Source organism: Heterodontus francisci, chromosome 27, assembly GCF_036365525.1.
Source record: "Heterodontus francisci isolate sHetFra1 chromosome 27, sHetFra1.hap1, whole genome shotgun sequence".
Classification (NCBI taxonomy): domain Eukaryota; kingdom Metazoa; phylum Chordata; class Chondrichthyes; order Heterodontiformes; family Heterodontidae; genus Heterodontus; species Heterodontus francisci.
The window spans coordinates 32777086-32802952 of record NC_090397.1 but is presented as its reverse complement, the minus strand read 5'-3'; the positions used below and the strand labels follow the sequence as shown (position 1 = coordinate 32802952).

General features: G+C 41.7%; 1 protein-coding gene across 3 annotated transcripts in view; it reads right to left on the bottom strand.

Annotated features, from left to right (window-relative positions):
* Nucleotides 1–25867, bottom strand: part of gramd4a (GRAM domain containing 4a) — a 212909-nt gene that overhangs the window by 32223 nt on the left and 154819 nt on the right. For all 3 annotated transcript variants that reach the window (XM_068059128.1, XM_068059127.1, XM_068059129.1), the window contains 5 exons: nucleotides 23707–23755; nucleotides 22963–23034; nucleotides 7760–7803; nucleotides 7543–7652; nucleotides 156–310 (listed from right to left, as the gene is read on the bottom strand). In XM_068059128.1, the coding sequence (XP_067915229.1) occupies nucleotides 156–310; nucleotides 7543–7652; nucleotides 7760–7803; nucleotides 22963–23034; nucleotides 23707–23755 (430 nt within the window). The remainder of the gene's footprint in view (nucleotides 1–155; nucleotides 311–7542; nucleotides 7653–7759; nucleotides 7804–22962; nucleotides 23035–23706; nucleotides 23756–25867) is intronic.

Sequence of the window (25867 nt, the reverse complement as noted above, 5' to 3'; positions counted from 1 at the left end):
TTGTTCAAACTGCAAATGTGATCAGTACACTAACACATTAAAAAAGCAAATTAAAATATATTAACTGTCTGTGTTATAGCCACTAACCAGGACCTTGGGTTAGTTTTTGTTAAAAAAAAAATCGAACAGCAGATCACGTAACCAAAGGTACCTACCCGTCTCATCAGTACAGCATTTGATCTCTCTTTCAACTGAGGGTCTGTGGGCAAATTCTTCCACACAATGTAAGGAGTATCATATTTATCTCGAAGCTTTGGGCATCGTTTGAAGATGAAGTCAATGAGAAAAAACTTCACTCCTGCATAAAGTCCTGAAACAGAATGGTGCAATACACTGGTTTAAGATAATTAAGAGCTCTTCTAAAGGATATATAATCATGTACAAAAGGACATCAAGCCATGAATTACAGTAAAGCTTACTTATACACAAATTTCCCCCATATCCTTTATACTAATACACATCCAGCTTGCTTACACACACTTGGTTATCTGAAACATTTTACTCAATCCAATTAATGCACACAACTTGGGTTCATTGTAATCAAATTACTCAACAAAACTCAAAGCTGCTTATTGCCTCATTGATTATTTTGACATTTATTATTTACCACACAAATGAAAGCTCAGAGAAGAATTCAATTAGTATAATATTTTATCATGAGGAAGTGAAAGTGAGCTACTGGAATGATAGATTATCTCTGATATGACTTCTCTATTCTTAAACTAAGTTCAGCATCCATATACAGTAGGATATTCCTCATCATGCACCAGAGAAACATCACCTAAATATACTTAAACTAACAGAGCTGAATGTTTATGCATAAATTTAGCTCATTGTATACATCCTAGGGATCTTAGAAATGCAGTTTATCAGCCCACATCTAGTTGATTAGGTTCCCTTTCCAGAGGGATTGAACCTTATTTTTTACACAAGAGAACTCGATGCATCTTTAAGAAACCATCAGACTTTCAGGTAGTTTTGTGACTAGAAACTGAGACACAGAGTGGACCTGAATTGGATCACGCCACTGCCAGGTCAAGCACTCTATACAAGAACAAAAAAAGTATTTGCTATCAACTGCATGCAAGGGGACAGATTAAACCTTTCAACATGAAACTCAAGAGCAATTTCTACAAGGCCCAATAAGTGAACCTTAAATTTCCAAGGGTAAGTCTGTGGCCAACACCACCTAACCTAGCAAGAGATCTTAATATACATCACTAAATGAGTCTCACCTAAATCCTCCTAAACAAGCATTCCTAGGCCTGAAAAGGAAATTTGTCATCTACAGTTCTTATCCTCATCATTCTATCTTCCTCACCCTCATTTTCAGAGTGAAAGGGGCCTGCTCTTCAGCAACATACAAACCTCAGCTGACTCTATATTTCCAACAGCATTATTGGATGAGATAGCCCAAGTGTACTATTACCACCTTTGGCTGAGGAAGCATCAAGCCACCTTAAACTGATTGCATGTTAAGCTTTTAGCATCAGAAAACACAGACATAAGAGTATAGTTAATAACATCCTATTTTTATGGGGTACATTCTGATGCCATCGAATAGATGTTGAGCGACAATGCATGTTCAGATGAAACTAATCATTGAGGTTGATCTGAATTGAAACATTTGCTATATTTGCTTGAAGTTGAAAAGGCCATCAACAGCAATGAAACACAACTGCCAAATGACGACTAGAAACTTGTCACCGAAATGAGACCAATCTCTCAGCTTTAGATGAATTGTGGTTACAGCCTCAGTCAAAGGGTAACCAATGCTGGAGGAGGCAGCACAAGACCAATAAACCTTAAGTGCCTGTTCCCTGGCATTGCAAACACCATAAAGATCTGCTGGTATACATTTAAGAGAATAGACTCAGGATTGTTTTCTTTCTGCAGTTCATTCCCTTTCAGACACGGCACTGGATAAACAAATTGTGCAAGGAAAAAATTAGTTTGAGCTGGATTTTTGGTAACTGGAGGAGGGGGCATTTATCACATAAATGCACTGAGAATTTTAAAGGGCTACTCAGTCAAAAACGCCATTCTACAACCACAACAAACTTGTATTTATATAGTTATGATCCTGTAGTTTTTTCTTTTCCAGGAAGTATGTGGTGTGCCTTTAAGGCTGTAACAGGATCAGTACTGCTTTAAGGCAGCAAGCTCCAGAGATTGAGTCAAAGAATGCATTCCCGTTGCCATAGGGTACAGCCACTCAGAGACTGAGGATCGAGAGATACATTGTTGCCAACTAACATTTGAAACCAGCTGAAAAACTGGCTTTTGAGACACAGACAGGCAGCTGGACCAGCATATACTGAAAGAAATGAGAGCGCTCCCTCAGTTTATTTAAACCTTATTTATTATACTCTCAGAATTCTGATGTCAAGCCAGATTAATTTCTTAAAATAACGAAATTCCTTTAACTACTGAACTGTAACTGCTGAAATTCATCGCTGGAAAAGAAGAGCATCAATTCAACTGCTGAATTAGACTACGGACTGTTATACTGTTGAAGAACTCTTTTTTTCCCATCGGACAGCTGTGAGGACTTCAAGCAACCTTGGACTATTCCACATTGGAACATTTCATTTCGGCAGGAGCGTAAATATGCAAGGACACTAATTTTTCTATTTTAAATGTTGCTTATATCTCAGTAGTGTTTAAGAATTTATTTTTTCTAATTAACCAGCTAATTTATTGACCTAAGGGCACCTGGTTTGGTTAGCCTCATTCGGGGATTAATAGATGGTACAATTTGGCTGGGTCTCTCTTTAATTTGGAAAGTTTAAAAATGATATGTTCGGTGATCTGTGGAGGGATGGAACTGAATCAACAGTGCGTTTCTCCCACCACAATCAGAATCGTATATTTTGATTGGAGGCTTTGACTTGAGCGGTTGGTCTTAATAAGTGCCTTTAATAAAATAAAACGTGCCAAGGCGCCTCACAGGAGCAACAGGAGGAAAAGCAACATTTTAACTCTCCTTTAAGTATTACTGTTTGGAAATAATTTTTATTTGACATCTAAAGGAAGAAGCTTCCTAAATGGAAGGTTCCCCTCACCCCTTGATAATTTAGTCCCATTTTCCCTTGAATGCAATGATTCATTAATGGGCTACAGTTGCACAAGTAGCAGCTGCCTGCTGGTATCTTGGCAAAGTAACCATTATTCATGGGCGAGACTCCACAATGAGTGTTGGAAAGTAATTCAACTTTGAGAGCACCACAACCAACATTATCCTGTTCTCCCATGTACTCACTCCTATGCATAGTCAACAAGATGCACTTCTAGTGATCAGATCCAATATGGCACTTTTATATTACTGAAGTCTATGATCTAATTGCCATAACGGAAATGTGGCTACAGGGTGATCAAGACTGGGAACTGAATATTCAAGGATATTCAACATTTAGGAAGAACAGGCAAAAAGGAAAAGGAGGTGGCGTTGCGCTGATAATAAGGGATGGGATCAGTACATTACTAAGGGAGGATCTCAGATCGGAAGAACAAAATGTGGAATCTGCTTGGGTGGAGCTAAGAAACAGCAAAGGGCAACAAACGTTGGTAGGATAAAATAAAAGCAAAATACTGCAGATGCTGGAAATCTGAAATAAAAACAAGAAATGCTGGAAATACTCAGCAGATCTGGCAGCATCTGTGAAGAGAGAAGCAGAGTTAACTTTTCAGGTCAGTGACCCTTCATCAGAACTCACATTAGTAGTTGTTTATAGGCCACTAAACAGTAGTGGTAGTGTGGGGCATGGTATTAATCAGGAGATTAGAGAAGCATGTCGCAAGGGAAATACTATAATTATGGGTGTTTTCAATCTGCATATAGACTGAGTAAACCTAATAAGCAATAATGCTGTGGAGGCCAAGTTTCTGGAGTGCGGTAGGGATGGTTTTCTAGAGCAGTATGTTGAGGAACTGACTAGAGAACTGGCTATTTTAGATCAAGTATTATGTAATGAGAAAGGGCTAATTAATAACCTTGTTGTAAAAGAACCTTTAGGCATGAGTGACCATGGTATGATAGAACTTTACATTATATTTGAAAGTGAGGTAGTTCAATCTGAAGCCAGGGTGTTAAATTTGAACAAAGGAAATTATGAAGGCATGAGGAGCAATTGGCTGAGGTAGATTGAAAAAATACATTAAAAGCAATGACAGTACATAGGCAATGGATAGTCTTTAAAGAAATATTACATAGCTTACAGCAACAATACTTTCGTTTAAGGCACAAAAGCCCCAAAAGTAAAGGCAGTCAACCTTGGATAACAAAAGAAGTTAAGGATTGTATACGATTAAAAGAAAAGGCCTATAAAGTTGCCAGAAATAGTAATAAATCTGAGGATTGAGAGGATTTTAGAATACAGCAAAGAAGGACCAAGAAACTGATAAAGAAAGGGAGAATAGAATATGAATGTAAGCTGGCAAAAATATAAAAACAGACTGCAAAAGTTTCTACAGGTACGTAAAAAGGAAACGTTTGGCTAAGACAAATGTGGGTTCATTATAGGCTGAGTCAGGAGAATTTATATTGGGGAATAGAGAAATGGCAGAGAAGCTAAATGATTACTACTACACTGAGGAAGATACAAGAAATCTCCCAGAATTAGAGATCCAAGGGATATGGGAGAATAAGGAATTGAAGGAAATTAGTATTAGTCAGAAGGTTGTATTGGAGAAATTAATGGGGCTGAAGGTTGATAAATCCCCAGGACCTGATATTCTACATCCAAGAGTGTTGAAAGAGGTAGCTATGGAGATAGTGGATGCATTGGTGATCATCTTCCAAAATTCTATAGATTATGGAGCAATTCCTGCAGATTGGAAGGTAGCAAATGTCACCCCACTATTTAAGAAGGGAGGGAGAAAGATAACAGGGAATTACAGACCTGTTAGCCTTACATCAGTCATTGGGAAAATGCTAGAATCTATTCTAAAGGATGTGATAAATGGACACTTGGATAATAATGATCTGATTGGGAATTCATGTTTAACGAACCTGTTGGATTTTTTTTTGAGGATGATACTAACAGAATTGATAAAGGGGAGTCGGCGGACGTAGTATACTTGGATTTTCAGAAGGCTTTTGATAAAGTCCCCCAAAAGAAGTTGGTTTGCAAAATTAAAGTACATGGGATAGGAGGCAATACACTGGCATGGATCAAGGATTGGTTAACAGGCAGAAAGCAGCGAGATCATTCTCGCATTGGCAGGCTGTGATTTGTGGGGTGCCACAGGGATCAGTACTTGAGCCCCAGCTGTTCACAATATATATCAATGATTTGGATGTGGAGACCAAATGTAGCATTTACAAGTTCGCAGATCACACAAAACTAGGTGGGAATGTGTCTTGTGAGGAAGATGCAAAACGGCTTCAAGGGGATTTGGACAGACTTAGTGAGTGGGCAAGAACATGGCAGATGGAATATAACATGGAAAAACGTGAGGCTATCCATTTTGGTAGGAGGAACAGACGTGCAGAGTGTTTCTCAAATGGTAAGATATTAGAACGTGTAGATGTACAAAGGGACCTGGTGTCCTTGTCAATAAGTCACTGAAAGCTAACATGCAGGTGAAGCAAGCAATTAAGGCGGCTAATGGAATGTTAGTCTTTATCACAAGAGGATTTCAGTACAGGAATAGTGAAGTCTTGCCTCAATTGTATCAAACTTTGGTTGGACCGCACCTGGAGTACTGTGTGCAGTTTAGGTTCCCTTACCTTAGGAAGGATATTATTGCCATAGAGGGAGTGCAACGAAGGTTCACCAGACTTGTTTCCAGGATGACAGTACCGTCCAATGAAGAGAGATTGGGGGAAGTGGACCTGTATTCTCTAGAGCTTTAAAGAATGAGAGGTGATCTCATTGAAACCTACAAAATACTTCAAGGGATAGACAGGGTAGATGCAGCTAAAATGTTTCCCCTGGTTGGGGAGTCTAGAACCAGGGGACACAATTTCAAAATAAGGGAGAAGCCACTTAGGACAGAGATGAGGAGTAACTTCTTAACTCAGAGGGTTGTGAATCTTTGCAATTCTCTACCCCAGAGGGCTATGGAAGCTCAGTCATCGAGTAAGTTTAAAGTAGCGATTGACAGATTTCTAAAAACCAGTGACATAAGAGGATATAAGGATAGTGTGGTAAAAAGGCATTGAAGTGGATGATCAGCCAAGATCGTATTGAATGGTGGGGCAGGCTTGCTGGGCTGAATGGCATACTCCTGCTCCTATGTCATGCTCCTATGTGCAGACTTGCATGCTCCTATGTACTGTTCTCAGAATATTTAGATGAGCAACAGACCATCTAACTTTGGAATAGCCAATTTTGAAGTAATATTTCACCCAGAAGTCACTAAAGATACTGTTATGTGGATTTCCATTTTTTTTGTATTAAAACTTGGGATTCTATATTTTTGAAAACTGAAAACGATTTCAGTGGACATTGAGACATCTGGAGATAGCTGAACTTTATGGAAGTTTTGAAAAGGACATTCAACAAAAGTTGAACTGGTAAACAAGGACTGGAAAGCAGGTAATTTAAAGGAAACCAGCAGGGGTTTGAGCTACCCTCTATTGTGACGAGAGAGAGAATTTATGACTTGGCATGTGACTTGTTTCTGGAAGGTTTTGGTTTCATTTTTGAACTCTTAAAAAGTCTGTGGGTTTGGACAAATTGTAATTTGATTTTGACCTGCCAGGAGATCAGAAGAAAAACCAGAAAAGTATTATCTCTCTGTAAAGAATCCTTGCTCTTGAAAAGCAAAAGCTTGTATGAAGTGGTACTATTGCCTCCTACATTTCTGAAGAAACCGTGAAATTTGCAGAAATCTTGCATCTTTAAAAAAGGACTTTTGCATCGAATACAAGAACTGACATCTGTTGCTATACTCCTGATGGAAGACCTATGTGAAGCCTTCTACAGGTGAATTTCTTTGAACGCCTATACCCGTCACAGACTGTTCATCAACCTCGCCTGGAAAGACTTCGAGTGGCATCGAACTATTTGACTTTAGGACACCTCGTCGAACCAAAGAATTTCCTTCCAGATTATGACAGTCTAAGTTTTTTTTTTTATTCCTTTTATTTCTATGAAACAGCTGTAAATCAAAATCCCTTTTTCCCCGGTTTACCGGCTTTTGGATGCACGTGCGTATGCATGAGGGCCAGGGAAAAACTAAGGAGCTTTTATAAGGAGCTTTAATATCTCAATTTGTTTATAGATTTACTTCAGTATTGGTTAAGACTTGGTTTCATAATAAACAGTTAGTTTTGTTGATTATTAAAGAAACCTGGTTGGGGGGGGGGGGGTGCTTTATTCTGGGGGAAAAAGAGTATCTAATTGGCTGTTACGGTGAGTGGGAAATTTTTTTGATATGTTGTGACCTGTGGAGAGGTGGGACTGAATTAACAATGCACTCCTCCCGCCTTGGTCACAACACTATCAATTACATTCAAGGTACCGAGCTGTTAGCCTTTACAGCTGAAATTAAATTAAAAGCTGTAGAAAAAGATAACTGTACAGCATTAATTACCTATAAAGAGGCCCAGAATTCTGTATGGAAAGAAGCAAGATGCAATAAAGAGGACCCACAAGCCCATATATAACTTCTGTGTTATTTCTGGATGCACCCACATAAATAAGCTGTAAAGATAAAAACAAGAAATTAGAATTTTGGCATAGATTCTCAGGAAGTTGTTATTTCCAGATATCAAATTTAGTATAGAACTTAGAGCAAATGAAAAACTTACTTCTTAATTTTTTCTAGTACGTCTGCCATCTTGCCAAAAAGATTCTGTAATTTAAATTTTAAAAAGTTGTATCCACTTAAAATAGGTTACTGAAAAAGAATCAAACTATTATGCATAGTTAATGTTATACCCTTGTGACAGTATATGCATAATAGGCCTGGAAAGTGCACAACTATGTTTTGTATGGCTAACAGAAATTGGTTAGAAAAATATTTCTATAAAATACAATTAAAAATACTCGACATTTAACGTTGCAGAACAGAAGTTCATTTTCTACCTATTCATGAATCAGCTTATCCATTTAAAGTCCAAAATTAACAAATATTTACTTAAATTTACCCAAATATTGCAACAACTATCACACAAATCAAATTAAATAACATTCAACGCCACCTCTCCACCAAGCTAAAATCAGGAAGACTTTTCTGCACATTTTGTCTGAAGATCACCAAATTTGGGAAAGAGCAAGCAAGCCCTAACAGTGAAGTATTCATTCGTCTCTAACTGAACTCTGCTTAAAACATATTCTGGAATTGTTTATTAGAACATTTCAATGCATTTGTCCTATGCAAATTTAAATTTAATGTTAAATTCTGCCCCTTGTCCCATCTTGTGACATTTCCCTCAATGACATGAATGGCTTTATCACAACTGCAAACAAAACGTCACAATGGAAATAATAACCCTTTTCTTTCAGACACTGATTAAGCGGCGACACATTGCACATTTTCTGTGTATTTTTGTAATCTCAAATTTGCAGCACTTGTGGATTTTATTTTACCACTATAACGTACTGCATTAGGATGTTTGAGTAGTTTCATTTCTGGCACTGCCTACTCTGAAAATCCAGTTCAAAGTCTAACTGGGGGATATTTGCACTCAAGCTGTACACTGTACATGAGCAGTAGTGTTGCTACTTGGAATGGAATTAATGATTTTCATTTCAACTTTTACACAAAGATTCAACAATGTTAAGTCACTGATCAAATTATTGATTCACAAACCTAGCAGTGTTTTGCAAACCATTTTATCTTTAGCGCAATGGATTTGATTTTTACAGGTTGATGTCACATGATTTACGTTCTGCTAGATGAGCTTAGACGAGTTCAGCACATTTGAGTCATTTTCTACTTTATAAGATGGTACACCACTGAGCTGGAGACTGAGCTAGAGACATTCCGACACTTAAAAAAAGGAGGGCAGAATTACTGGATAATTTACTCTGGAGGGCATTCACACACAGAGGAAAGCACAAGTGCAGGAAGGGACTGTCAGTCAGCTAGATAAGGGGAACATAGGAAATGTAGTGAAGGAGGCACAGTATACACTGCTCCTGTCGAACAGGTGTACAGAATACTGACCATGGAACCATGGAGAAAGAGGCTGTTCAAGGGAGAAGGTACAGAGTAGAAAGGTTGCAGTAAGGGGGATTCGATAATTAGAGGGATAGATAGATTTCTTTGCAGACCGGATCAAGAGTCCCAAAAGGCATGTTGCCCATCTGGTGGCAGGATAAGGGGCATCTCAAAATGGTTGGGAAAGAATCTGGAAAGGGTGCGGAGGATACAGTTGTTGTGCTCCAAGTCATAAGGACATAGGAGAAATTAGGAAGGCGGTCCTGCTAAGGGAGTATCAGGAGCTAGGAACTAAATTGAAAACCAGGACCTCATGCCACATGCAAATTTAAATTTGCAGAGGAAGAAACAGATCAGGAGAGTTAACACATTGCTAAAGGAGTGGTTTGGAAAAGAGGCGTTCCATTTCATGGGACATTGGCACCGGTACTGGAACAGAGAGGAGATGTACTGTTGGGATGGGCTACACTTGCATTGGGTTGGGACCAATTGCAAGCAGAAAGGATAGCGAGGGCTGCAAATAAAACTTCAAACTATTAATATGGGGGAACGAAACTTTTAAAAATTATAGAAATCGAACAATAAAATAATCAGGAAAAAGAGAGTAGAGGACAAACTAAAGGAAGGAAAAAGATAACAAGAATAGCCAGGGATTGGATTGAGTCATAAGTGCAAAGACATAAAATAACTACTCAAAGAAGAGAAATAATAAATATAAATAATTTAAACTGTTGGTACAGCAATGTACATTGCATTCAAAACAAAATGAACGAACTGGAGGGAAGTCTGTAGAGAGCAGCCAGATATAGAAGGAAATTTGTTCATGGGATGTGGGGTCACTGGCAAGGCCAGCATTTATTGCCCATCCCTAATTGCCCTCGAGAAGTTTTTGAACTGCTGCAGTCCATGTGGTGTGGGAACACCCACAATGCTGCTAGAAAAGGAGTTCCAGAATTCTGACCCAGCGACAGTCAAGAAACAGCGATATATTTCCAAGTTAGGATGGTGTGTGACTTGGAGGGGAACTTGCAGATGGTGGTGTCCCATGAGCCTGATGCCTTTGGCCTTCTATGGTAGAGGTCGCAGATTTGGTATGTGCTGTCAATGAAGCCTTGCAAGCTGCTGCAGTGCATCATGTAGATGGTACACACTGCTGCCTCTGTGTGCAAGTGGTGTCAATCGTGCAAGCTGCTCGGACCTGGATGGCATAGAGCATCTTGAGTGTTGTCTGTATGAGTGCAGCTCTGACAAGTGTAGAGTATTCCATCATACTCATGACCTTGTAGATGGTGGAAAGGCTTCAGGGGGTCAAGAGGTAAGTTATTCGCTGCAGAATTCCCAGCCTCTGGCCTGTTCTTGTAGTCACATTTATGTGGCTAGTCCACTGAAGTTTCTAGTCAGGATGTTGAAGGTGGAAGATTCAGCGAAGGTAATGCCATTGAATGCCATGGGGAGATAGCTAGATTCGCTCTTGTTGCAGATGGTCATTGCCTGACACTTGTGCAGCATGAATGTTATTTGCCACTGATCAGCCCAAGCCTGAATGTTGTCCAGGTCTTGCTGCATGCAGGCACTGACTGCTTCAGTATCTGCGGAGTTGCAAATTGAACTAAACACTGCAATGATAAGTGAACATCCCCACTTCTGACATGATGATAGAGGGAAGGTCATTGATGAAGCAGCTGAAGGGAACACAGAGAACAGCATTGGCAACTAAGTACTGTTGGATATAACACACTTAGGAAGGAGGCAAGGTGCAGCAGGTATACTAATTTTTAAAAATTCATTCATGGGATGTGAAAATTACTGGCTAAGCAGCATTCATTGTCTATCCCTAATTGCCCCCAAGATGTTGGTGGTGAACCACTTTTTGAACCGCTGCAGTCCTTGTGGGTATAGGTACACCAACAGTGCTGTTAAGAAGGGAGTTCAGGGATTTTAACCCAGTGACAGTGAAGGAACGGCAATACAGTTCCAAGTCAGGATGGTATGTGGCTCGTAGGGGAACCTGTGTTCCCACATTTCTGCTGCCCTTGCCCTTCTAGGTGGTAGCGGTCTCAAGCTTGGAAGGTGCTATCGAAGGAACCTTGGTGAGTTGCCGCAGTGCTTCTTGTAGATGGTACACACTGCTGCCACTGTGCACTGGTGGTGAAGGGAGTGAATGTTGAAGGTGATGAATGGGGTGCCAATCTTGCAGGCTGCTTTGTCCTGATGGTATCGAGCTGCTCGAGTGTTGTTGGAGCTGCACCCATCCAGGCAAGTGGTAAGTATTCCATCACACTCCTGACTTGTGCCTTGTAAATGGTGGACAGGCATTCAGGAGACAGGTGGTGAGTTACTCGCCGCATAATTCCAAGCCTCTGACCTGCTCTTGTAGCCACAGCATTTATGTGGCTGGTCCAGTTCAGTTTCTGGTCAATGGTAATCCCCAGGACGTTGTTAGTGGGGGATTAAGCGGTGGTAATGTCAATGAACGTCAAGGGGATATGGTTAGATTCCCTCTTGTTTGATATGGTCATTGCCTGGTATTGTGTGGCGCAAATGTTACTTGCCACTTATCAGCCCAAGCCTGGATGTTGTCCAGGTCTTGCTGCTTAAGCACATGGATGTTTTCAGTATCTGAGGAGTTGCAAATAGTGCTGAGCTTTGTGCAATCATCAGCAAACATAATGGAGGTAAACAAAAAAGGATGCAACTAGCATTGAGAGAGATACAGAATCCATATGGATTGGTTAAAACTTAAGGGATCTATCACCCTAAGAGGGGTATACTATAGACCACCAAATAGTGGAAGGGAATTGGAGTAAGAAATCTGAAGGCAAATCTACGAGGTGAGTAACAGACATTGAATAATAATCATGGGAGATTTCAACAACGTGCAAATAAACTGGCAGAAGTAGCTCAAGTTTCTGTAGTGTATTCAAGATGCCTTTCTCATTCAGTACATAAGAAGCTGAACAATAAAAAAAATTTCTACTGGATCTTGTAATTGATTCATTACCCATAAGATAGAAGACATATGAGTAGATGAGTATGTTAGTCGTAATGATCAAAACACTAAGGCTCAAAATTAGGATCGAGAGTGACACAAGTAGAACAAAGGGTAAGGTATCCAATTAGAAAAGAGCGACTTATGAGAAAATGAGGAAATAAAGAAAATAAACTGAAATATTAAGACAGAAAAACAGTGTGAAATGTTTAAAAGGGTAACCAATCAAGAAGAATGCGTTCCGCTTAAAGCTATAAAAACAAGGATGCTAATTATCAGCCACTGTAGACAAATAAATAAAGATAAATTGACTTTTATTTTACAATATTTATAAAAAATAGGGTGAAGGTGCAATGTGGGCCCCTTAAAAAATGATAATGGTGATATAATTAATGAAAATAAAGAATTGGAGGACATCAGTATTTACAGTAGACAAATCAGTCAGCATGCCAGAAACACCTAGGAAACTAATACTGAATTAGTGACAGGGGTTCACCAAACATAATGCAAGAAAAATAACAGTAATGAAGCAAATAATGACACTGAAGTGTAATAAATCCCCAGGACCAGATGGTTTCCATTTCTAGAATCTATAATTAAGGATAGGATTGAGTGAACACCTTGAAAATGGTCAGCTGATCAGAGAGGCAGCATAGAATTGTAAAGGGAAAGTCATGCCTAACAAACCTAATTGAATTTTTTTTCAAGAAGCGACTGAAGTTAGTGGACAGGAAAATGTCTACGGATATTATTGATAGGGATTTCCAGAAGGCATTTAATAAACCCCTCATAAGTGACTGTTAGCTAAAGTTGAAATCCATGGAACTGAATGCAAATTGTTGACCTGGTTAGGAAAATAGCTGAGTGGCAGAAGCAAAGAGTACGGATAATGGACCGATAACCTAATTGGCAGGATGTAACTAGTGGTGTGCCGCAGGTTCTATGTTGGGGCCTCAACTATTCATCATATTTATTAACTACTTAGTTGATGGAATAGAAAGCCACATATCCAAATTTGCCAATGGCACAATGATAGGTGGCATATAAACAGTGTAGATGGAAGCCCAAAATTACCAAGATATACTGATAGATTAAATGAATGGACAAAACTGTGGTAAGTGGATTTCAATGTGGCAAATGTAAGGTATCCATTTTGGACATAGAAAGGATAGAACAGAGTACTCCCTAGAAACAATGAAGCTCCAGACTTGGGTGGGTGGGGGGGCTCCAGCACACATCATTAAAATGTTATGAACAGGTACAGAAAATAATCAAAAGGTTAAAAATGGAATGCTGGCCTTTTTATCTAGAGGATGAGAATACGAAGGGGTAAGAGTCATGCTAAAGCTGTACAAAGCCCTGGTTCGACCACAGCTGAAGTACTGTGAGCAGTTCTGGGCACCACACCTTAGGAAGGATGTACTGGCCTTGGAGGGAGTACAGCACAGGTTTACCAGAATGATACCTGGACTCTAAGAGTTAAATAAAAAGGAGAGCTTAGACATACAAGGGTGGTATTCCCTGAAATTTAGGAAGTTAAGGGGTGATTTGATTAAAGTTTTCAAGGTATTAAGGGGAAAAGATAGGATAGATGGAGAGAAACTAATTCTGCTTGTTGCGGTGTCTAGGACTGGGGGCATAGTCTAAGAATTAGAGTGAAACATTACAGGAGCGAAATTAGGAAACACTGCTACATGTAAATGGTGGTAGAAGTTTGGAACTCTTTTCCACAAACAGCAATTCATGCTAGATTAATTGTAAATTATAAATCTGAAATTGATAGATTTTTGTTATCCAAAGGTATTAAGGGATATGGGGCAAAAGCATATGGAGTTAGGTCACAGATCAGCCATGTTCCCACCAAATGATTGAACAGGCCCATGGAGGGGCTGAATGGCCTATTCCAGTTACTATGTTCCTCGAACTAAAAGAAAATTTTAATCTGAAGAAAAAGACTATAAGAAGTACTTAGATACTAAAGGAGAGGAGGACAAAAGGGAATATGATGAACTTATGAGTGAACAGCAAATCAGGAAGACAAAGAAATTACAAAATCAAATTATCGTGGAATATAAAAAGAAATAACAATCTATATACACAAATAACTAAAGGAAGTTAAAGTAAGCACAGGGCACTAAAGGATAAGCAAGATAAAGTCACAGTTGATGACAGATATATTGAATAACTACTCTGCCTCAGTTTTTAAATTAAAAAACAAAATAGATACTTCACCAGAGGATGCGCGTAAAAAGAATATTAATACAGTTGGGATAGAAAGGGAGAAAATAATTGATAAACTAGAACCTAAAACTAAAACCCAGGTCTGGATGGTATGCACCCATGCATACTCATGGAAACTATAGCAGAGGCACTAGTTTATATAAATAAACGTTCCATAGAAGGCAGGAGAGTGCCAGATGACTGGCAGACAGCTAATGTTGTTCCTATTGACAAGAAGGAGATAGAACAGAACCTGGGAACTATAAACTAGTCACTTTAATTTCAGTGATAGTAAAAATACTGGAATCTCTACTAAAGTGATAGAAGAGCATCCGGAGGCAGAAAATAGAATAAAAAGTCTGTATGGATTTCGCAAGTTACGTTTTTTAAAAAAATTCTTTTATGGGATGTGAGCATTGCTGGCAAGACCAGCATTTGTTGCCCATCCCTAATTGGCCTTGAGAAGGTGGTAGTGAGCCACCTTTTTGAACTGCTGCAATCCCATCTGGTCTAAGTATACCCACAGTGTTTTTAAGGAAGGGTGGTCCAGGTGTTTGATCCAGTGACAATGAAGGAACGGCAATATATTTCCAAGTCAAGTTGATGTGTGGTTTAGAGGGGAACTTGCATGTGGTGGTGTTCCCATGCATCTACTGCCCTTGTCCTTCTAGATGGTGGAGGTCGTGAGTTTGGAAGGTGCTGCTAACGGTGCCTTGGTGAGTTGCTGCAATGCATCTTGTATACAGTACACCCTGCTGTCACTGTGCATCTATGGTGAAGGGAGTGAAAATTGAAGGTGGTGAATGGGGTGATCAATTAAGCTGCTTTGTCCTGGATGATGTCAAGCTCCTCGAGTGTTGTTGGAGCTGCATTCATCCAGGCAAGTGGAAAGTATTCCATCACATTCCTGACTTGTACTTTGTAGATGCTGGGCAAGCTTTGGAGAGTCAGGGCTACAGAGATTGAGTGGGAGAGTGGGACTGACTGGATAGCTCCCTGGAGAGCCGGCATGGACTCGATGGGCCGAATGGCTGCCTTCTGTGCTGTATATGACTCTGAGTTACTCACTGCAAAATTCCCAACCTCTTATCTGCTCTTGTAGCCACAGCATTTATGTGGCTGGTCCAGTTAAGTATCTGGTCAATGTTTGATAGTAGGGGTGTTGATGGGAGGCAATTCAGCAATGGTAATGCCTCTCAAGAGGAGATGATTAGATTCTCTCTTGTTGGAGATGGTCATTGTCTGGCGCGAATGTCACTTGCCACTTAACAGGACAAGCCTGGATGTTGTCCAGGTCTTGCTGCACATGGACACGGATTGCTTTGTTAACTGAAGAGTTGTGAATGGTTCTGAACACTGTGCAATCATCAGCGAACATCCCAATTCTGACCATATGATGGAGGGCAGGTCATTGATGAAGCAACTGAAGATGGTTGGGCCTAGGAAACTAGCCTAAGGAACTCCTGCAGTGGTGCCCTGGGCTGAGATGATTGGCCTCCAACAACCACAACCATCTTCTTTAGTGCTAGATATGACTCCAACCAATGGAGAGTTTTCCGCCTGATTCTCATTGACTTCAATTTTGCTAGGGCTCCTTGATGCCACACTCAATCAAATGCTGCCAATGTCACTCTCACCTCACCTCTTGCATTTTGCATTCAGCTCTTCTGTCTGGGTTTAGACCAAGGCTGCAACGAGATCTGGAGCTGAGTGGCCCTGGCAGAACCCGAACTGAGCCATGCTTAACTAGCCTGATAAAATTCTTTGAAGAAGTAACAGAAAGAGTTGTCATGGGTAACGCAGCAGATCCCTATACTTGGGTTTTCAAAAGGGCTTGTTTAAGTTACCACACAGTAGGCACATGAAAAAGGCTCCGGCATGCGGCGTCAGGGCACAAATAGCTGAATGGATAGCAATAAAAGCAAAATACTGCAGATGCTGGAAATCTGAAATAAAAACAAAGTGCTAGCAATACACAGCAGGTCTGGCAGGATCTGTGAAGAGAGAAATGGAGTTAACGTTTCAGGTCTGTGATCTTTCATGGAGAGCATACTGGCTAAAAAAAAGTAGAGTAGGGGTGAAAGCTAGTTAGTCATATTGGAAGAAAATAGAAAGCAGTGTTCCAAGGGATACGTGCTAAAAGCACTGTTATTCATAATTTACATTACTGATTTGGACTTAGGAGTAAGTAACTCAATATCAAAATGTGCAGGTGAAACCGAACTGGGGGTTTAGCTAACGTTGAGGAAGAATGGAACATAATACAAGACAACATCACAAAACTCGCAGACTGGGGAGTTAAGAGGCAAACTACCTTTACCATAAATAAATGTAAAGGTGGTGCATTTTGGTGGGAAGAACAGAAACATCACCTCCAACTTTGAAAATAAGAAACTGAATGGGGTAGAAGAGTAATGAGATCACACGATATTACATAAATCTGGGGATATAGGCGAACAAATCATTAAAAGCAGCATTGCAGGTCAATTAAAAATGCTAACAAAGCACTGGAATTTATTTTTAGAAGTACAGAATTCAAAAGTAGTAAAGTTATGTTAAATGTGTATAGGACCTCGGTCAGGCCACACTTAGAGAGAGATACACAGCACTGAAACAGGCCCTTCGGCCCACCAAGTCTGTGCCGACCAACAACCACCCATTTATACTAATCCTACATTAATTCCATATTCCCTACCACATCCCCACCATTCTCCTACCACCTACCTACATGAGGGGCAATTTACAATGGCCAATTTACCTATCAACCTGCAAGTCTTTGGCTGTGGGAGGAAACCTGAGCACCCGGCGGAAACCCACGCAGTCACAGGGAGAACTTGCAAACTCCGCACAGGCAGTACCCAGAACCGAACCTGGGTCGCTGGACCTGTGAGGCTGCGGTGCTAACCACTGCGCCACTGTGTGTTCTTGAGAAAGGAGGAAGTAACAAGGAGGATTGATGAGGGAAGTGCAGTGCATGAGGTCGACACGAATTTTAGTAAGGCATTTGACAAGGTCCCACATGACAGACTGGTCAGTAAAATGAAAGTCCATGGGATACAGGGGAATGTGGGAGGTTGGCTCAGTGACAGGAAACAAAACGTAGCAGTCGACGGATGTTTTTGCAAAGGGAATGCGGTTTCCAGTGGCGTTCCACACGGTGTTGAGTCTTTTCTGTTTGTGGTATATATTAATGATTTGGACTTAAATGTGGGAGGCATAATTGGGAAATTTGCTGATGACACAAAAATTGGCCATGTAGTTGATAATGAAGAGGATAGCTGTCCACTCCAGAATGATATCAATGGTTTGGTTGAGTGGGCGGAAAAGTGGCAAATGGAATTCAATCCAGAAAAGTGTGAGGTAATGCATTTAGGAAGGGAAAACAAAGCGAGGGAATACACAATAAACAGGAATATATTGACAGAGATAGAAGAAGTGAGACACTTTGGAGTGCGCGTCCATAGGTCCCTGAAGGTGGCAGGACAGGTAGACAGAGTGGTGAAGAAAGCATATGGAATGCTTTCCTTTATTGGCTGAGGTATAGAATACAAAAGCAGGGATATAATGCTGGAACTGTGCAAAACGCTGGTTAGGCCACAGCTGGAGTACTGCGTACAGTTCTGGTCACCACATTACAGGAAAGACATAATTGCACTGGAGAGACTAGAGAGAAGATTTACAATAATGTTGCCAGGGCTTGAAAGTTGCAGCTGTGAGGATCGGCTAGGGTTGTTTTCCTTAGAACAGGGGAGGCTGAGGGGTGACTTAATTGAGGTGTACAAAATTATGAGGGGCCGAGATAGAGTCTCTGATGTGGGCCCACTTGGTCTCAGCATCCCCTGTGGGAGTGTTTTGAAGGGCTGTTACAAATGAATTTAGAAATTTCTGTAACAGCTGTGGGTGAGAAATTTTGCTCATGTGTATGCGCGGGTGGCCCTTCTGCTTGGAATGATGCAACTTCTTTGGTTTGAGTCTAACCTTGCTGCACACCAGGGAGTGGTCAGTGTCGCAGTCCGCACTGTGGAAGCTGCGTGTGATTTGAACACTTTACGGCGGCTCGCGCCTTGTGACAATGAGGTCTAGCTGGTGCCAACGACGCGATCTTGGGCGCCTCCATGAAACCTGATGACAGGGTTTCGTGTGAAAGAACGAGTTGGTGATGCAGAGGTTATGATAGGTACACAAATCAAGCAGTCTCTGCCCATTCTCATTCACCTTCCAATGCCATAGCGCCCAAGGCAGGAGGGCCATGAGTCATGGTCGGCCCCAACCCTGGCATTAAAGTCCCCCAGCAGGAATAGGTGTTCGGTGTTGGGGATGCTGCTAATGATGTTATGGAGTTCCTCGTAGAACTGACCTTTAGCTTCAGGTAGGGAGCAGAGTGTTGGAGCATAGATGCTGAGTAGGTGTACTGGACCAGAGGTGGTGAGCAGTCGGATGGACAGCATGCATTCCGAGCCATTTGAGGGAGGCTCTATCATGCTGAGCAAGGAGACGCCATCTATGAGTCAGCTTTGATCACCTACGGCAAAAGTGTGAAGAGAAATGCAGACTGGTTTCAATCTCATAATGAAGAGCTGGAACCTGTCATAGCCGCTAAGCACATCGCACTGTTGAACTACAAGAAAGCCCCCAGCGATTTAACATCCGCAGCACTTAAAGCAGCCAGAAGCACTGCGCAAAGAACAGCCAGGCGCTGCGCAAACGTCTACTGGCAACACCTATGCAGTCATATTCAGCTGGCCTCAGACACCGGAAACATCAGAGGAATGTATGATGGCATTAAGAGAGCTCTTGGGCCAACCATCAAGAAGATCGCCCCCCTCAAATCTAAATCAGGGGACATAATCACTGACCAATGCAAACAAATGGACTGCTGGGTTGAGCACTACCTAGAACTGTACTCCAGGGAGAATGTTGTCACTGAGACTGCCCTCAATGCAGACCAGCCTCTACCAGTCACGGATGAGCTGGACATACAGCCAACCAAATCGGAACTCAGTGATGCCATTGATTCTCTAGCCAGCGGAAAAGCCCCTGGGAAGGACAGCATTACCCCTGAAATAATGAAGAGCGCCAAGCCTGCTATACTCTCAGCACTACATGAACTGCTATGCCTGTGCTGGGACGAGGGAGCAGTACCCCAGGACATGCGCGATGCCAATATCATCGCCCTCTATAAAAACAAAAGGTGACCGCGGTGACTGCAACAACTACCGTGGAATCTCCCTGCTCAGCATCGTGGGGAAAGTCTTTGCTCAAGTCGCTCTAAACAGGCTCCAGAAGCTGGCCGAGCGCGTCTACCCTGAGGCACAATGTGGCTTTCGTGCAGAGAGATCGACCGTTGACATGCTGTTCTCCCTTCGTCAGATACAGGAGAAATGCCATGAACAACAGATGCCCCTCTACATTGCTTTCATTGATCTCACCAAAGCCTTTGACCTTGTCAGCAGACGTGGTCTCTTCAGACTACTAGAAAAGATTGGATGCCCACCAAAGCTACTAAGTATCATCACCTCATTCCATGACAATATGAAAGGCACAATTCAACATGGTGGCTCCTCATCAGAACCCTTTCCTATCCTGAGTGGCGTGAAACAGGGCTGTGTTCTCGCACCCACACTTATTGGGATTTTCTTCTCCCTGCTGCTTTCACATGCGTTCAAGTCCTCTGAAGAAGGAATTTTCCTCCACACAAGATCAGGGGGCAGGTTGTTCAACCTTGCCCGTCTAAGACCGAAGTCCAAAGTACGGAAAGTCCTCATCAGGGAACTCCTCTTTGCTGATGATGCTGCTTTAACATCTCACACTGAAGAGTGCGTGCAGAGTCTCATCGACAGGTTTGCGGCTGCCTGCAATGAATTTGGCCTAACCATCAGCCTCAAGAAAACGATCATGGGGCAGGACGTCAGAAATGCTCCATCCATCAATAATGCCGACCATGCTCTGGAAGTGGTTCAAGAGTTCACCTACCTAGGCTCAACTATCACCAGTAACCTGTCTCTCGATGCAGAAATCAACAAGCGCATGGGAAAGGCTTCCACTGCTATGTCCAGACTGGCCAAGAGAGTGTGGGAAAATGGCGCACTGACACGGAACACAAATGTCCGAGTGCATCAGGCCTGTGTCCTCAGTACCTTGCTCTATGGCAGCGAGGCGGCCAACATCCCCAGCGTATACACAGTACTGAGTCAGCGGCGCTTGAGATGGCTTGGCCATGTGAGCCGCATGGAAGATGGCAGGGTCCCCAAAGACACATTGTACAGCGAGCTCGTCACTGGTATCAGACCCACCGGCCATCCATGTCTCCGCTTTAAAGACGTCTGCAAACGCGACATGAAATCCTGTGACATTGATCACAAGTCGTGGGAGTCAGTTGCCAGCGTTCGCCAGAGCTGGCGGGCAGTCATTAAGGCGGGGATAAAGTGTGGCGAGTCAAAGAGACTTAGCAGTTGGCAGGAAAGACAAAAGTGCAAGGAGAGAGCCAACTGTATAACAGCTCCAACAACCAATTTTATCTGCAGCGCCTGTGGAAGAGCCTGTCACTCTAGAATTGGCCTTTATAGCCACTCCAGGCGCTGCTTCACAAACCACTGACCACCTCCAGGCGCTTATCCATTGTCTCTCGAGATAAGGAGGCCAAAGAGATGAGATAGAGTAGACAGGAAGGACCTGTGTCCCCTAGCGGAGAGGTCAATTACCAGGGGCATAGATTTAAGGTGATTGGTAGAAGGATTAGAGGGGACATGAGGAAAACGCTTACACCCAGAGGGTGTCTGGAATTCACTGCCAGGAATGGTGGTTGAGGCAGAAAGCCTCAATTCTTTTAAAAGGTACCTGGACATGCACCTGAAGTGCTGTAACCTGCAAGGCTATGGACCAGGTGCTGGAAGGTGGGATTAGATTGGGAGGCTAGTTTTTTCAGCCGACACGGACACAATGGGCTGAATGGCCTCCTTCAGAGCCGTAATTTTTCTCTGGTTCTATGATTCTATGGTTAAACCAGTTCTGGTATCCATATTAGAAAAAGGACATAGAAGCAATACAGAAAGCACAAAAAAAAAATTTAAAAAGATGGTACCAGAACAGAAATTACAGCTATTGGGAAAGACTGAACAGGTCGGGGCTTTTTGCTTGCGCTCAGACTTAAGAGTTGATCTGATAGAGGGTTTTTAAAGTTATGAATGGACTGGACAGGGTAGAGGTGGAGAGAATGTTTTCACTTGTAGGAGAACCTAAAACTAGGGTCCACAAATACAACAGAGTTACCAATAAATCCTGTAAGGAAAGAAGAAGAAATTTCTTCACTCAAGGGTGGTTAGAATGTGGAACTTGCTACCATAGAAACAAGTAACATAGACGCTTTCAAAAGGCAACTAGAATACGAGTGAAAAAGTAATAGAAAGATATGCTGAAAGGCTGAGATGAGGTAGTTGAAATGGGAGGATACTCATGTGGAGTAAAAACCCTGTACCGACTAGTTGGGCTGAAAGGTCAGTATTTGTGCTGCACATTTTATGCAAATTAAAAATGAGTTACTTTTTTGTTCAGTACCATTGATATCAAAGAAGAACAACCTTGTGCCTTTCACTGGTCACCCCAAAGCATTCCAAAATCAATGTATTAGTTTTAGATGCAGTTACTGTTGTTATATAGGCAAACATGGCAGCCAATTTGCCTACAGCAGGATCCCACAAACAGCAATGAGATGAATGACCAGTTTATTTTTTTTTTTTAAGGAGTGTTAACTGAGGAAGGAAATATTGGCAAAGACAATGGGAGAACATTTTGCTCTTCTTCGAATAGAGTAGGATGCGCTACATTCGGCACAGTGGTTAGCACCGCAGCCTCACAGCTCCAGCGACCCGGGTTCAGTTCTGGGTACTGTCTGTGCGGAGTTTGCAAGTTCTCCCTGTGACTGCGTGGGTTTCTGCCGGGTGCTCTTGTTTCCTCCCACAGCCAAAGACTTGCAGGTTGATAGATAAATTGGCCATTGTAAATTGTCCCTAGTGTAGGTAGGTGGTAGGAGAATGGTGGGGATGTGATAAGGAATATGGGATTAATGTCGGATTAGTGTAAGTGGGTGGTTGTTGGTCGGCACAGACTCGGTGGGCCAAAGGACCTGTTTCAGTGCTGTATCTCTAAATAAATAAAATAAATTCAACAGGTTAATAAGGTCTCAGTGAACACATCATTGAAAGACTGCACATCCAATAATGGAGCACTCCCTCAACATCGTACTGAAATGTCAGCCTAGATTATGTGCTTAAATCTGTAGTTGGGTATGAACCAATAACATTCTGACAGGAGCAACAGTACAAAAAAAAGAGCCAGTCAGACTTTAAAAGGCTTAAACAATAAGGCATTTAAGTGGTCATTGGATAGAAATATGGATGAAAATGGAATAGTGTAGGTCAGATGGTTTCACAGGTCGGCGCAACATCGAGGGCCGAAGGGCCTGTACTGCGCTGTAATGTTCTAGTTCTAAAAAGGGTAGTTGATTAAAATGCATCAAAGAAATTAACATGCATTTACACTAAATTTTTAATAGTTCAATTGTAGGACTATAATTGAAGAAGTAATCTATGCTCTTGTTAGATATTGTGTGTAAATGCCTCTGAGCTGTATTAGCAAACTACCTGTGCTTTTTGTGCTACATCAAGCACCAGCTGGAACTTTTCAGATACAGTAAGATCTTCTTTTGAAGGCTCCTGTAAGGAACAAATCAGTATTCAGTACCAAACAAAAATTCTGAAGTAAATATTTGGGCATAACACTGAACAATTCACGATTTGAGCAACATACTGTAATTCAGTGCCTAATTGAAGTACAATATTCTTTTGTGTTTGCTGTAATGTTTGAGACAAAACTAGTTAAAGCTGCTAATTTTTTTCTTCCTTACTCTTTCTGGGAAGAACATTATGATGCTGATTATAACCAATCACAGATCAGTAGAATTTTAGAAATTATAACTGAGGAATAAAGACAACTGAGGTTAAAAATTGTATCTATTACAGAAAAAGGTGGTCATTTTAGCTCATTCACACAGAAAACACACATGTATGTGCACGTTTGTGAGGGTATAGATATCCGTTTTTTGAGTGTAATGTTGCAAGCCAACTGTATGCCAATACTGTCCAAAGGCAACACTATGTTAGTGACTGTTCACTGAAATTTGGGAATTTATTTTATGCATTTTCATCATCATTAAATTAAAATTTCCAGACACCAAAGATTTGGATTGGCACTAACTGAACAAATTTGAAAAATACTGTTTGAAAACAGCAACAATCAAATCTAAATCAGACATTAACTGATCTACACACAGAAAATGCCACAATACTTGTAAATAGGTTCATAAATCTAAGAAATAGCAATATTACCACAGGGTCTGATACTTCAGGCACAATGCTCCACTGAATCCTCCAACCCCTGCAAAGCCCAGAAATAATTATTACTAAAGATAGATAAAACAAAATCTACAAGCTGTACATGTTGAGATATGCCAAATTAGAAGGACGAGCTAACATTGATCACTAACTACCCCTGTCCTTCCAGTGAGATGCAAAGATCACATCCGCAACAGCTGTCACTCAGAGCTTTATCTCCAGACACATATGCTTACTTTTGCCCCAAACTTCAAAAGGACTTATTCTGTAGGAAAAGCAAATGCAATCTTTGGCAAAGATCAATGATGCTATTCACAGTTGCCCTAGTTCCTTCATTTTACAAAAACTTATTGTTATGGGCTTTTTAAAAAAAAAAACGAGCAGTTTTACTCATATTTGTTAGTCCTGTGAATTTACTGATCTATAGTGCCTGCCGGCATTGCAAACTATTAACAGATACATTACTTTTAATTTTGTAAAGGTATCAAAGTAGAAGGTGTCACATTAACAGGCTCAGATGGGGTAGGGGTACTTGTTGATTTGTGAATGGTAACTTTGATAACATTGGGCAGTTTGATTGGGCAGCATTACGCTAGGTTAGTCAACTAGTTTTTTTTCTTACCTAATATAATATATTAGAGGCCCAACCAGTGCCCATCCACCACCACCCTCCTCCGCCTGGCTGAACTTGTTCTCACATTGAACAACTTCTCCTTCAACTCAGCTCACTTCCTTCAAGTAAAAGGTGTTGCTATGGGTACCCGCATGGGTCCTAGTTATGTCTGTCTTTTTGTGGGATATGTCGAGCATTCTTTGTTCCAGTCCTACTCAGGCCCCCTCCCCCAACTCTTTTTCCGGTACATTGATGACTGTATCGGTGCCGTTTCCTGCTCCCGCCCTGAACTGGAAAACTTTATCAACTTTGCTTCCAATTTCCACCCTTTTCTCACCTTTACATGGTCCATCTCTGACACTTCCCTTCCCTTCCTCGACTTCTCTATCTCCATCTCTGGGGATAGGTTGTCTACTAATATCCATTATAAGCCCACCGACTCCCACAGCTACCTGGACTACACTTCTTCACACCCTACCTCCTGTAAGAACTCCATTCCATTCTCCCAGTTTCTCCGTCTCCGACGCATCTGCTCTGATGATGCCACGTTCCATGACGGTGCTTCTGATATGACCTCCTTTTTCCTCAACCGAGGATTCCCCCCCCTACTGTTGTTGACAGGGCCCTCAACCGTGTCCGGCCCATTTCCCGCACCTCTACCCTCACCTCTTCCCCTCCCTCCCAGAACCGTGACAGGGTTCCCCTTGTCTTCACTTTCCACCCCATCAGCCTCCATATCCAAAGGATCATCCTGCGCCATTTCCGCCACCTCCAGCGTGATGCCACTACCAAAAAAAAAAGTATCTTCCCCTCCCTTCCCGTCAGCATTCCAAAGGGATCGTTCCCTCCGCAACACCCTCGTCCACTCCTCCATTACCCCCACCACTTCGTCCCCGTCCCATGGCACCTTCCCCTGCAATCGCAGGAGATGTAATACCTGCCCATTTACCTCCTCTCTCCTCACTATCCCAGGCCCCAAACACTCCTTTCAGGTGAAGCAGCAATTTACTTGTACTTCTATCAATGTAGTATACTGTATTCGCTGCTCACAATGTGGTCTCCTCTACATTGGGGAGACCAAACGCAGACTGGGTGATCGCTTTGCGGAACACCTCCGCTCAGTCCGGTTGATTGCCATTTCAACACTCCACCCTGCTCTCATGCTCACATCTCTATCCTGGGCTTGCTGCAGTGTTCCACTGAACATCAACGCAAGCTCGAGGAACAGCATCTCATTTTCCGATTAGGCACACTACAGCCTGCCAGACTGAACATTGAGTTCAATAATTTCAGAGCATGACGGGCCCCCCATTTGACTTTTATTTAGTTATTTTTTCTTTTTTACTATTTTTTTTCTTTTGTTAATTTAATTGTAGGTTATTCAGTTTGTTTACCCACTGTTTTTTTTCATGTTTGTACTTGCTGCTGTTCAATCCTCAGTTCGTTAACACCCTATCTGTACTAATGCTTTGTCTTTCAACACACCATTAACATATTGTTTGCCTTTGCTCCATGATCGCTTGGTCAGCTATGTGGCCTTGT